The 14137-nt window shown below is 48.5% G+C and overlaps 1 protein-coding gene across 1 annotated transcript in view; it reads right to left on the minus strand.

Moving 5' to 3' along the window:
• The window catches only part of LOC123249875 (SCO-spondin-like), a 96177-nt gene that overhangs the window by 75336 nt on the left and 6704 nt on the right, over nucleotides 1-14137 (minus strand). The window contains exons 6-19 of the mRNA XM_044678972.1: nucleotides 11975-12077; nucleotides 10763-10921; nucleotides 10594-10673; nucleotides 9908-10060; nucleotides 8429-8591; nucleotides 7833-8073; nucleotides 7077-7221; nucleotides 6748-6865; nucleotides 6403-6578; nucleotides 5240-5470; nucleotides 4978-5143; nucleotides 4519-4753; nucleotides 843-1032; nucleotides 591-685 (exon numbers count right to left, since the gene is read on the minus strand). Of these exons, the coding sequence (XP_044534907.1) occupies nucleotides 591-685; nucleotides 843-1032; nucleotides 4519-4753; nucleotides 4978-5143; nucleotides 5240-5470; nucleotides 6403-6578; nucleotides 6748-6865; nucleotides 7077-7221; nucleotides 7833-8073; nucleotides 8429-8591; nucleotides 9908-10060; nucleotides 10594-10673; nucleotides 10763-10921; nucleotides 11975-12077 (2255 nt within the window). The remainder of the gene's footprint in view (nucleotides 1-590; nucleotides 686-842; nucleotides 1033-4518; nucleotides 4754-4977; nucleotides 5144-5239; nucleotides 5471-6402; nucleotides 6579-6747; nucleotides 6866-7076; nucleotides 7222-7832; nucleotides 8074-8428; nucleotides 8592-9907; nucleotides 10061-10593; nucleotides 10674-10762; nucleotides 10922-11974; nucleotides 12078-14137) is intronic.

Here is a 14137-nt window from a genome sequence, read left to right on the forward strand (position 1 = left end):
GCTATTTCCCTTTTAATTTATGAATTCTTCAAGAGAATTCAACCAATTAATCAATAAATATTTATTAAGCAACTACTGCGTCCTAAATGATAAGAATGCAAAAAAGAGCCAAAGACAGTCCTTGCCCTCGAGGAGCTTGAAATCTAATAAGAGCAGGAATTATTGTATACATAGCACTTAGCTCAGAGTCTGGCACATTGCTATTTAAGTTATGTCCAGCCCTTCAAGACCCTATTTGGGGTCTTCTTGGCAAAGATACTGGAATGGCTTGTTATTTCCTTCTCCAACTCATTTTACAGATGAGGAAACTGAGGCAAATGTGATTAAGTGACTTTCCCAGGGTCACACAGCCAGTAGCTGTTGGAGGCTGGATTTGAACGTAGGTCTTCCTAATTCCAGGCCCTGTTCTCTATCCACTGCCACCTAGAAGCCCCCTAGAACATAGTAGTTGCTTAATAAATGTTTATTGACCAGCTGCCTAAGCCAACCAGAAACAACCAACCCTATTCATAGGCAAAGTAAGATGCCCAGTTGTCAGGTGGTGAAGGCTGAAGTCACAAGATCAGGAAGGGACAGAGATCAGGTCTTACCAAGTATTGCAGTCCTCTTGGATCGTTGAGTTGGGTGGGTACAGCTGCCCACTGTGTCTGCAGGGGCACAGTTCAGGGGGAACACAGTGTTCATCCTGGGCAGGATGGAGGAAAAGAGGAGGATCAGGGAAAATCTACCAGTCAACCCTGTTTATTCCCCCTGGGATGCAGAGGGTGGATGGCATGGATGATGTCCTAGATCCAAAGCAGAGCCAAACCCAGAGCACCTTCCACTGGACCCTCCTTACTCACCAGCAGCACAGTGCCTGGAGGGCAAATACAGCCATCCGAAGTATCCCTAGGACAGGAGATGTTGGCCCTGGGACTATCACAGGTGAGGAGGCAGGAGCCGGGGGAATATATTCGTCCTCCAGGGCAGAATGCTATTTCTGGAGCACAATGGTGAGCTGTGCAGTTCCAGATGCCTCTGTCCTGGCACACACTGACCAAAGGGAATGAGAGGCAAATTCCCTATCTTGATCCCCTGCCACCCCCCACTCTCACCCAGGGATCCCTGGGCATCTGAATCTCCCAGTCCTAATTGCAGGAACCCAAATCTCTGACATTGATCCAGGAGAGACAAGAATCCAGAACCCAGCTTTGGCCTTGGAGATCCAGTATTTGGCCCCTCCTCAGACAAGACTGAAAGGACACAGGACACCCCACATCCCCATATAGTATTCAGAGATACCATTCGTTCATTTGTTAACTAAAGAGAGCCCTAAACACTAGCTAGGTGGCGCAGTGGATAAAGTGCTAAGCTTAGAGTGAGGAAGACTTGAGTTCAAATTCAAACTCAGACATTTCCTAGCTTTGTGACTGTGGCCAAGTCAAATAAGAATAATAACAGCACTTCACTCCCAGAATTGTTGTGAAGATTCAATGAAAGAGTATTTGTAAAGTGTCTGGTATAAATAATATTTGTAAAGTGCACAGTGTCTGACATAGTATGAACTTAATAAATGCTCATTCCCTTGTCCCCCTTCAGATCCATAATAGTTGATATTTATATTCTCTTGGGGCAATTAGTTGGCACAGTGAATAGAGCCTTGGTGGATAGTAGAGTCAGAAAGACCTGAATTCAAATCCAGCCTCAGACAATTCCCAGCTATGGGATCCTGGAAAGTCACTTAACCCTGTTTGCCTCAGTTTCCTCATCTGTAAAATGAAGTACAAAAGGACATAGCAAACCACTTTAGTATCTTGCCAAGAAGGTCCCAAATAGGGTCACAAATTATTGAACACAACCAAAATGACTGAACAATGACAACAATCTCCATGTAGCTGACTCCCATATCAATGTAGCCATCCCATCTATCTCTTCCCAAGGCTTCAACTGAGAGTGCTTGTTGGTGATGATGAGATCAGAGGTATGACTGGTCCTGGTTAGGGCTGAGCTAGAGTGAAAGTTCATGGAAGCCAGGGAGCATCTTAATGGGTGAAGTCATCATATTTGAGAAGAGAAGAAATTCTTGTGAATAATGGAGCCAACCCTAAGTGGAAGGACAAGAGTTGGAATATAGAACAGGATGGTGAGCCAACAAAAGAAGTCACCAGGATAAAGGTAGTAGGTTATATCTGGATGGAAGGAACCTCAAAGGAGGAGGGCTTGTGATGGCAGCAGACAAAGGGTTGGAAAGGAGCAGTGGGGAGCAGGAAGTATGCTTCTCCCTCCTTCTGGCCCAGTGGGGTGTGTGTGTGGGGGGGGTGATGGGGAAGTATCAGGAGGGGAACTTGAGAGATGGGGCATCCAGTGATTGGAAATAATGGAAGCCCAACATTCTCTTATCTTCTGGCATGAGTCAAGTTTCCATAATGGAAAAATGATATCCCAAAGAGATCAAAGAAAAAGGAAAAGGACCCACATATATAAAAATATTTATAGCAGCTCTTCTTGTAGTGGCAAAGAACTGGGAGTGTCCATCAACTGGAGAATGGCTGGACAGATTATGGTGTACTAATGTCATCAAATATTATTATGTGGTAAGAAATGAGGAAAGGGGAGGTTTTCGTGAAACCTGGGATGTCTTGAATGAATTAATGCAGAGTGAAGTAGACCCAGAAGACTAATTGATCCACTATAAAGACGATCAACTTTGAAAGACTTAAGAACTCTGACTAATGCAATGAACAACTACAATTTCTGAGGGCATGAAGCATTCTAGCTCCCTCACAACAGGGAGGTGATGGACTCAGGGTGCAGAATGAGACTTTTTTGGGAGCTCAGTCAATGTGGAAAAAAATTTTTTTTTGCTGTTCAATGCATAGTCATTACAGGAATTTTGTTTTTCTTTTTTTCTTTAAAATGGGAGATGGGTGAGAAAGAAAATAAATGTTAGTTAACTGAATAATAATAACAGTTTATATTTATATAGCACCTACTAAGTGCCAGGTGCTGTCCTGAGCACTTTACAATCATTTTTTAAACTCTTACCTTCTGTCCTAGTATCAACTCTAAGATAGAAGAGTGATAAGCAATAGGCAATCAGTTAAGTGGTTTGCCCAAGGTCACACAGTTAGGAAGTGTCTGAGACCAGATTTGAGTCCAGATCTCCAGACTCCAGGCTTGGTACTCTATTCACTATGCTACCCAGCTGCCCCGATTTATAATTATTATTTCATTTTAATCCTTACAGTAACCCTGAAAGATAGGTGTTCATATCTCCATTTTATAGATGAGGAAACTGAGGCAAACAGCATTTAAGTGACTTGTCCAGGGTCACACAATTAATAAGTATCTGAGGCAGAATTTGTGCTGAGGTCTTCCTGACTCTAGACCAAGTACTCTATCCACTGTGCCACATAGCTTGTTTGGCCAAAAAAAAAAAAAATACACACATACAAATATATATGTATGTAAGTATGTATATGTGTGTATGCGTATATGTATATGTAAAAACAGAGGTAGAGCGAGAATAGTAGGACAACTTGTTAGCAATAGACAGAGTTTCCAGAGGTCACGATGGGAGGAGAGCCCAGATAGAGAGAGGAACATGTGGATGGCTGAAATAGATGGGGAGAAGAGTCCAAAGGGAGGGAAGATAAGGAGAAGAAAGTCAGTTGATCATAGGAGAGTCACCAGCCTGCTCAGGTCTAAGGAAACTGAGCCCAGACAGGAGAGAGGATGCTGATTTGAATGGGGAGAGGCAGAGGACGGATTAAGAATCCTCAAAGCTCTGGACTTGGCTAGGCGAAGTCAACTCAGGAGGACAGTATTTCACCAAAGCCTCTCTACCCCAACAACAACAGGAATAACTAGCATTTGTGGGGCCCTTTAAGGCTCGCAAAGTGGTTTACAAACATCACCTCGTTAGGTCCTCACAACAACCGTGGGAAGTAGGTGCTATTATTATCCCCACTTTAGAGAGAGGGAAACAGATCTCTGCCTCTCTCTAAGTAACCTGCCTGGATCACGCAGCTAGACTATATATATATATATTAAGGTTGATAAAGTACTTTTAAAAAGTTTTATTTGAGCCTAACACCAATCCTGTGTCATCATTAGAAAAAGGGTTATTATAATCTTCCTTATTTAACTGAAGCCAAAACAGAGACTTGGCAAGGATAAATCATTTGCCCGAGGTGACGTAGCCCATTAAGTTGCGAAGTAGCTGGCTCCTTCTAACACACCATGGCATCCCCACAAATAATCCCAATCCCCAAACATCCTCCAATAATCACAACCCAAACTAAGGAATTCCTGAAGCCACACTTGACCATGGCCATCCAGGTGTCTGGATGCTTCATCTGAGTCCCTCAGCTGCCTTAAACTTTGGTGCCACAAATCTGGCACCGTTTGCAAATAGTATGGAGCCTATCCTGGCCCCCTTGTTCCCTGTGTTGCACCCTGAAGGCCTCCCTTACTTTGATCCCCCTCACCCCAAGCATCCCTTCATTCCAACCTTTGTCCTCAGTTCTCAGTCCTCACCAGCGATTGCATCCCTGCAAAGTAATGCTGCCTGGAGGATGGTGCCGGGTTCCCAGCCGGCAGGGACACAGGCTAGGGGGCACACACTGGCTCTCATGATCCCACAGCAGGCCAGAGGGACAGTTACAACCAGCCACGCAGCCCACTGATTCCCCACAGGCCTCCAGTTCTCCACATCTCCGATCACACACTGGGGCACATTCCTGGTATTCTTGGCCAGCTGGACACATGACAGCTAAGGAGGGACATGGATGCCAGTCAGGAGCAGGTTCATGGAACGCCACTCTCCTCCATCTGGGGAGATTCTAGGGAGATGAGCAAATGGAGGACAAAAGCCATTCTGGAGAAGGACAGAGGTCACTATGAAAGGTCAGTCCTCCTAGTGGAGACTAGTGGACTCCACTGAGGAGAAATGGGAAGGGAGAAAGATAGAGAACTAGGGAGGCAGACGGAACTCACGGCACAGAGTCTGGTTCCTCCAAGGGCTGAGCACACCCTCCCGGGCACAATGGCGGGCATAGGCAGCTAGCACAGGACACAGGCAATCATGACCCAGGGCACAGCCGCACACCGCTGACAGGCACCGTAGCTGGTAAGGCTCTTGTTCCACGAGCCCGTGGCATTGCTGGGGACATAAGGGGGAGAGGCGACAGGGGCTGAGTCACTTCTCTTTCCCACCACCCCAACGGATGACTGGGTCCATGGTATAGTCCAGGGTTACCTGGAAGGCTGGGCCTTGGAGAGTGGCACAGGCAGCTTCTGCATAGGGACGGCGCTGGGCATGGGTGCTGCAGGGATTAAGTGGGATCAGAGTATCCCTCAAACGGCAGGCACTCTCCCCACTCAGCTGGAACTTGCTGGCAAAGGCAGCTACGCTGGATTCCACATCTCCAGCAGGTGTCAGGAAGTCATCCTGCTGGTTCCAAGTGAAGGTTCCACACATCCCCCTCACCTGAGGCCACCAATAGGAAGAGGCAAGTCAGCACGAAGGCTTCCGTCCATCCTCCCCTTCCCCAGAAGTCCCTCACTCTCAGAACATGGCATTTCAGAGCTGGGAGGGAGCTCAGAGGCCATCTAGCCCAACTATAACTAAACAAAAATCCTCTGAAAAATGACCACTTCTATTTAAATACCTGCCTCGATGGGAAACTGCCTAGAGGAAGCCACAGAACTTCAGGTCCATTCTAATGGTTAGGAAGCTTTTCCTTACAAGCCAAAATCCAGTTCCCAACCACTATTCCTAGTTCTTCCCCATTTGGTCAATCAGAACAGCTTAGATTCTCTTCAGCAAAAGAGTCCTTTGGAAGAGTGGCGGATTTGGAATCAAAGGATCTAGATTCAAATCCAGACTCCGCTACTTAATACTTATACTTAATGACCTTATACAGGTCATCTTTTCTCCCACTATCTTCTTCATATATAAAATGAGGAAATTGGAAGAGATGACCTTGAACGTCTCTTCCATCTCTAAGTCTATCATCCCTAAATCTTCTCTCATCCAGGCTAAATATTCCCAAGTCTTTCTTCCTATGTCAGCCTCCAGGACCTCATCCTCCTGGTCAACCCACCTTTGGATTCATTTCTATTTGTCAAAGCCCATCTTAAAATGTGGTATCACCAGGGGCAGAGAGAGCCAGACCTGGAGACAGGAGGTCCTGGGTTCAAATCTGGCCTCAGATGCTTCCTCCCTATATGCCCCTGGACAAGTAACTTAACCCCTCTTTGCCCATCCCTTACCACTCTTCCGCCTTGGAATCAATACTTGGTATATAGTTTCTAAGTCAGAAGGTAAGGTTTGTTTTAGGGTGTTTTTTTTTAATGTGGTATCTCCCCCATGGGAGTTGAGCATCTCCCCAGGGTCCTGACCCTCTCACCCAAACATACCCGGTGGGCATAGAGGGGTTCCAAGGTAATGTAGGCAGCAGGTTCAAGCACACCCCAGAGGAGCCAGACCCCGGGTCCATGAAGCAGGAGGAAGGTGGAGGAGGCATGATGGACACTGAGGCCCCCAGGCTCAGCCCAAGGCAATGCCACCTCTTGCCTGCCTACCAGCACTGCCCCTGTGGACAAAGAGAGGATCGTTGGGGGCGAGAGGCTCCCTGTGATACAGGTATGGGAATGGGAGCATATGGAGTGCCAGGGCACAGGGGGGATTCTAGAGAGAGAGGGAGTCGTGGAGCTACAGCACGGTCTGGAGATGTGAAGATCTGACGTCAGCATGAGGGGTACCTGAGTCCCGGAGCTGCACATAGGCTTCACCCAGGGTGACAGAGATGGCACGGAGGCAGCTGCCAGTCTCGCAGGCTCCATGCTCCAATTCTATCAGCAGTTGCCCCTTCAAATAATCCTAGGGCAGATGAAAGGATGAAGAGTAGCTCCAGGGGTCTCTCTGTTTCCTCCTCGGGCCAGGAGGCTCTAACTGTGCCCACCTACCCAACCCAAACTGGCATGATAAACCCTTCACCACAGCTGGCAGACACTAGAATATTTAGAAAATATTTACCAAACCACCACCCTCTCCCAGGAATCTCCCTTTCCATTCCCCCCACCATGCCCACCTGTACCAGGTTGTACCGGCAGCCCCCAACACCCTGGAAGAAGAAACTTCGCCCATCGAAGGTGACGTAGTGCCCATCCCCACCCACTGCACATTCGGCTGGGCATGGCTTCTGGGAACAGTGCCAACGGCCTTCCAGGCACACACTAAGGCGGGGAGGAGAAGGTTACATCAACAACCATATTCCAGGAGAGCTGGGGTGAGCCCCTTCCACCTTTCCGTTCCTCTCTTTCTTCGCCTTAGCAGCCTGAGCACTGACCCTAGAGTCAGAAAATCCTGTCTCAGATATTTCCAACCTGTCTGACCCTGGACAAGGCCCTTAACCTCTCCATCCTCAGTTTTCTCTTCTATAAAATGGGGATAATAATAGCACCTACCTCATAGGGTTGCTGTAAGGCCCAAACAAGATCATTTATGTAAAGGACTTGGCAAACCTTAAAATGTTCTCCAAATGTAACTGTTATTACTGTTAATGTGGCTACCCCCGTTAAAGTTCTGAAGCCACTCTGGACAAACCAAGGGTCCCCACGGGGAGGAGATCAGAGGTCACCCCAAAGCAGACGTGTGAGGGGAGAGGCTGATCTGGAGAACAAGGGGCCTGACACAGAAGGAAGTGTCCGAGCGTGGAAAAGTCAATTTGGGTAGAAACGTAGATGTCAGAGGTTTAAAGAAAGAAGCCAAGCGATTGGTCAGTGCCCCTCACCTGCAAGCCATGAGGGTGGGTTGGGAGGGGAGGAGATGGTGCCCAGGGGCTCACCATGGATTGCACAGCTGGTATACCGTGTGCCCCGGGGAATAGCGTTGGCGGTGGTGGTAGCAAGGGCACTGAGTGGCAGGGACGCAGAGGTCCTTGTCCCTGTAAAGTCCTGATGGGCATTCACAGCCACTCACACACTCTTCTCGACACTGCCCCTCCTCATCTTCACCCACTGCCCCACAGCTAGGTGGGCAGGATGACACGCAATCTGAGTAGAGCTGTGCTCCTGGGCAGAGGCGCTCTGCGGGAGCACATGAGGAGATGATGCAAGCTGGCACAAGGGATGGCGCTTTCTCCCTCCCCAAACCAGGCGCAATCCCAGAGCCAGAAGCAACGGTGGGAAGTGTGGGAGCTGAAACATGCCTAGAATGGGCATGCTGATGCCCAGATGAGAACAGTCCAAGCTGGGTCTGCCTTTTCAACTGATGAGCACAAGAAAGATGTTCATGGCATAGAGGAGTCCTCTAGGGTCTAGTGATGGCAGTGCCCATGTGAGGCATAGCCCAGAGCAGGCCTACCGAGGCTCCCAGGGATGGCCCAATGCCTCTGGGTATGGGCCAGTGCCATGAGCTACAGGAAAAGAATAGAAGCCATACCACAGAAGCCGGGTCTCCGCCAAGAGATGAAGGTACCGTGCTGGGCACAGTCACGGGCATAGCTGGCGAATGTAGCACACACCGCCTCTTGCCTCTCCGCCTGTCCACCACTAGCCGAGCAGTAGGCAAAGAGGCAAGCTTCGTGGAAGCCACTGGGAGGGATCTGCGAGAAGAGGACGGATCGTCAAGGTGGCCCTCGATTCCGTCCCTCGCCCTCCCCAGGCCCTTTCTGGTCCTCAGCCCTCTCCTACCCCTGCCCCAGCTCCTGATTCAGAGAATCATGTAATGTCAGAGCTGGAAGGCCCTGGGGAAATGGCCAGTCCAAACCTCTCATAAAGCTGAGATGGAGAGAGAGAGCCTAGAAGTACGAAGATCTTCCCAAAGGGACCCAAAGGGAGAAGTAAACCCAGAATGAATGGGTCGGTGCTCTCTCCTCTAGCCCGGGGCTCCTCTCCTGGTTTGGGCCGGATTGTTTTAACTGAAGTGCACGAATATTTAAGTGCTGCCCACCATGAAGAAATTAAACAGAAGTTAAAATGCTGAAGGCCTCAAAGGAAGGCAAGTCCTTGCCTCAGCCTTAGGGGAACCCCTCTCCCAGGACAGGGATGGTTCTTGGAGAGAGGGGACAGAAAAAGGCAGAGGTGTAAGGATCGTGGGACCAACTAACCCAGCGCCCAGGAAAGGGGGAAGTGGAGTGTAGGGGATGGACACGGTTTCAAGATCCTGACTAGGGGCACCTAGGTGGCTCAGTGGATAGAGCACCAGGTCCAGAGCAGGGAGGATTAGAGTTCAAATCTGGCCTCAGACACATCTTAGCTGTGTGACCCTGGACAAGTTAATTGACTCCATTTGCCTAGCCCTTGCCCTTCTGTCTTAGAGTTGTTACTAGGACAAAAAATAAGAATTTAAAAAAAAAAAAAAAACACCTTAATGAGACTCGCTAGGAGATTCTGGGTTCAAATCTGGCCTCAGACATGTCTTAGCTGTATGTTCCTGGGCAAGTCATTTAGCCCCCACTGCCTAGCCTTTACCACTCCTCTACCTTGGAACCAATACAAAGTATTAAAAGCTAAGAGAGCAGGTAAGGGTTTTTTTTTTTTTAAACCCTTGTACTTCGGTGTATTGTCTCATAGGTAGAAGAGTGGTAAGGGTGGGCAATGTGGGTCAAGTGACTTGCCCAGGGTCACACAGCTGGGAAGTGGCTGAGGCCAGGTTTGAACCTAGGACCTCCTGTCTCTAGGCCTGACTCTCACTCCACTGAGCTACCCAGCTGCCCCCAGGTAAGGGTTTTTTAAAACACCTCACTAGTTGTGTGACCCTGGGCAAATCACTTAAGCTCACTGAGCTTCAGTTTCCCCATCTGTAAAAGGGTGAGTGAGGATGACGATGATCATTATCATGATGGTTCTCTTGTGAACATCCAATCCCTGTCTGCTACTCCCTCCCCATCCCTCCCCTGAGGACTGCCACTCCAGGCACCTGGGCATGACATTCTCTGAAGACACCATCCAGCAGCTGGTGACAAATGTCTTGAGCTTCAGCCTGCAGCACCCCTGCACCTATGCCGGCCCCCTGATCTCCGGTAGAACCCTTGCAGCCTGGAGCCACCTCCATTGCATCTAGGCACCCAGGCTGGGGAAGAAGGTGAGGTTGGGGTGGGGGGAGCACTTTAGAATGAGGCTAGGAACAGCAATCTCTCTCCCAAGCATCCCACCCACCACTCCAGAACTGCTCTAAATATGAGATGACAAAATGGAGAGGATGATTAAGGAAGGAGAAACTTCAAGGGACGGCAAAGGAGCCAGGGGCAGAAAGTCTTTCAGTTAACGGGCCAAGCATCTGGTCTGTTAGTCAGCTAGCTAACTCAGTGTTCCAATAGTCAGCCACCCTTTGCTGGTCAGCACCAGGTACTATAGACCCCACTGGCTGCAGAGCTCACGCCTGGAGCACCTGTTAGATACAAAACCAGAAACCCAAACCTGCTACTGTTATCACATCGGGGCTGGGGAACCGAAGATTGTGTCAGGATTCTAGAGAGCAAGAGAAGGATGTGGGGCAGGAGGAAGAAGGTTCTAGAGAAATGGGGGCGATGTTCTAAGAGCTAGGCTGATGGCCCAGGGATGTGGAGGGAAATGGTGGAGGGTCAAGGATAAGTCAAGACTCACCTGTGAGTCAGGGGACTTCCAGGAATTGCCAAACGTGGCAGCTAATACAGCCTGCCCCCCATCAGGCTCCAGAAAATCATCTGTGGGAATTTGAAGAGGGAGCCTCGGCCTCCAGCTTTATCTCCATCTCTCCCCTCCAACACATTTATTCTATCATGGAACCCCTTACCCTCAGGCCGGCCATTATAGAGGCCACAGAGTCCTCGAGTCTGCCCCTGGAGTTCATGGTCAACAGTGAGTGAGATAGAACCAGCCCTGTCCATCCTCACCACCACACCCAGACCACCAGACAGCACCAACCAGTCTCCTGGCCACTGTAGGCTCAGCCCTGGATAAGGGGAGATAAAGAGAGAGGTGGTTAACTCTGTCGCCCTTCTTGTCCATTCCTAGTTTTGTAAAGACGGATTCAGGAAGAAGTGGCAAGAGAGAAAGCATTTCATAAAAGAGAACACATCTCTAGTCCCCAATACTCTGAGGAGCAGCCTCATCTGGTGAAAAGAGTATTGCCAGTAATTGGAACCAGTCATTTCAACTTTTCCAGCCTCAGTTTCCTCATTTGGTAAATAGGGTTGGTTGATTGGTTATCATCCTTCATATCCAAAAATGACCAAAATGATGTGGCCTGTGATGTCTTTGGGCTCGAATAAAAATTGGACTTAAGTGAGGAAGAGTTTCACTCTCACTCTCACTCTTGCTTCCAGTCACCCAAGTCCAGGGGCAAGACAAAAGTGAAGATGTCTGGGGATGATTCAGGATGCAGTGGATGACCTTGGCATCTTCCACGTCTGACCTAGCGCCAAGCCCTCCACAGTGCCTTCTTCAGCTACTTCATGGTCATTGAAACAAACTCTTCTCATCCATCCCTTCTGCCAGGGGAAGCTTGGCATAAATACTCCTTTAACTCACCAATAGGTTTGAGGCCTGTCAGTTTCCCTTGGTTACCTGGTTTTAAGAGGGCTAAAGCCTGTAAATGGGGACATTAGATTTGGAGATCCCTCCCATTTCTAACATTCTAGGGCTCTTCATGGTACTTTCTCATCTGCCATCCCTTTATCTCTTCAAAACATCCCTGGGCCATAGGCAGAGTAGGCATTATTATCTCCATTTAACAACAGAGGAACCTGAGGTCCAGAGAGTTTACTAGCTTGTCCAACATCACGCAGTAAATTGGCAGCAAAAGTCAAGACCCCTCACTCCCAAAACACTGGTCTTTCAACTGTACTGGGGGAAAAGGTGAGAGGAAGCACCTTAGCCCTTGGCTTACCCATTCTTCAGTCTTTGGGTTCCCCAAATTCCCAAGAAGTTGCCCATTCCTTAGCTGGTCAAATATGGGCTTGTCACCAGAGTTACATCCTTCTCTTCCCCCAGGGGCAGCACTCACCATGCTGTAGTAGGGGCTCCCCCTCTAGCACTGGCACTCCATTCACTGAGATTTTAGAGCCTTGGAACAGCACCTCATCCTGGCCCATCAGAACGTGAACCATCTTGGAGCAAGAGGAGAGAGGGAGTAGACATTCATTCAATCAACATTCAATAATAATAATTTTGTTGTTGTTAAGTCATTTTCAGTACTATCTGACTCTTTGTGACTCCATTTGTGGTTTTCTTGGCAGAGAAACTAGGGTGGTTTGCCATTTCCTTCTCCGGCTCATTTTATAGATGAGGAAACTGAGGCAAACGAGGTTAAGTGACTTGCCCAGGATCACACAGCTAGTAAGTGCCTGGGTCCAGACTTGAATTCAGGATGATGAATCTTCCCAACTCTAGGCCCAGAGCTCTATCCACTGTACCACCTAGCTGCCCAATAATGATACTAACAGCATCTATATAGGGCTTAACAACAACAATAAACAGTGTGCCAGCTTCTGTGCTAAGCACTTTACAAATATTATCTCATTTGTTCCTCATGGGAACAACCTACCTCATGGGAGGTAGGTGCTATTATTATTCCCATTTTATAGTGAAGGAAACTGAGGCAGATAGCAGTTAAGTGACTTGCCCAAGGTCATACAAATAATCAATGTCTGAGGCTAGATTTGAACTTGGGTCTTCCTGATGCCAGACCTGGAGCTCTATGCTATAACACACCCTCAGCTGTATTTAAGAAAGCCATATTAAACAGCTTCTGAATCATGGACCCAGAGCAGAAAGGCCCTCAAAAGCTCTAGTTAGTGGTTCCCAAACTTTTTTGGCCTACTGCCCCCTTTCCAGAAAAAATATTACTTAGCGCCCCCTGTCACATACTATCACGGCCCCCTTACAGTTAGTTATTCACCGCCCCCAAATGCACCTGTGGCCATCACCGCCTCCCTGGATTGCTGCAGCACCCACCAGGGGGCAGTGGCACCCACTTTAGGAATCACTAGTTCAATTCCTGCCCACATTTTACGGATGAAGCAATTAAGGCCCACAGAGATCAATGACTTGCCCAAAGTCACACAGGTAAAAATCATCAGGGTTTGAACCCTGGTTCTTTTGCCTCCAGTGTTGGTGTTTTTCTCACTGTTCCACACTGCCCCTACTTTATAGTATCACTGTAGAAAGCACTGGGAGAGATTCAGAAGCTCCATTCCCTGAGCTTACATTCACATGTCGACATGACACAAACATAGACCACACACACACACACACACACACACACACACACACACCTGAGATTGTCCAACAAATGCTTTAGACCAGTGGTGGGCAAACTATTCCTAGTGGGCCAGAGCCAGGCCTTGGTTTCCCCATCACTGCCTTAAGCAATTCCCTAATTGCTACATCTGGATGTGAGGGCAAGTGATTAGGGAATTGCTTAAGGCAGTGATGGGGAAACCACGGCCTGGCTCTGGCCCGACGGGAATAGTTTGCCCATCACTGCTTTAGACAGTTACAAAACAAAGTGCTAAGGGAGATCTGAGGGGAAATGTGTTGGCAACAGAGGGATGAGTGGGGTGGAGATCTGGCGTCATGGGAGGTGGCACCTGAGCTGGCCAGGAAAGGAATTCAGCTAGCAGAGGGAGCAGGGAAGACATTCCCAGCATGAAGGACCAGATGAGCAAAACCACAGAGAAGAAAGAGGGGGAGGGAAGCAGGGGTCAGAGCAGAGGACAGTTCAGCTCTAGGGGTCATGGAGGGAAGAAATATGAAGATAAGAGGGTAAAGGTAAGATGGCACCAGACTAGGAAAACTTCTGAATACCAAGTGGACAAGATAGAAGTTTACTCCATAGGCAACAGGGAACTGCTACAGGTTTTTAGGCAGAAGAGTGACCCAACCAAATGTATATGTAAGAAGGGGTAGTCTTGAAGCAGCTGGGTGGTATAGTAGGAAGAGCACCACTCATAGAGTCAGGAGGACCTCAATGCAAATCTGGCCTCAGATACTTCCTAGAAGTGTGGCCTTGGGCAAGTCACTTAATCCTGTTTACTTAGCACTTAGCCTTTGGTCAGGTTAGGAAGGGAAGGAGGGAGGGGGAAGGAGAGAGAGAGGAAGGAAGGAAGGAAGGAAGGAAGGAAGGAAGGAAGGAAGGAAGGAAGGAAGGAAGGAAGAAAGAAAGAAA

This window comes from Gracilinanus agilis, chromosome 5 (genome assembly GCF_016433145.1).
Source record: "Gracilinanus agilis isolate LMUSP501 chromosome 5, AgileGrace, whole genome shotgun sequence".
NCBI classification, from domain to species: Eukaryota; Metazoa; Chordata; class Mammalia; order Didelphimorphia; family Didelphidae; genus Gracilinanus; species Gracilinanus agilis.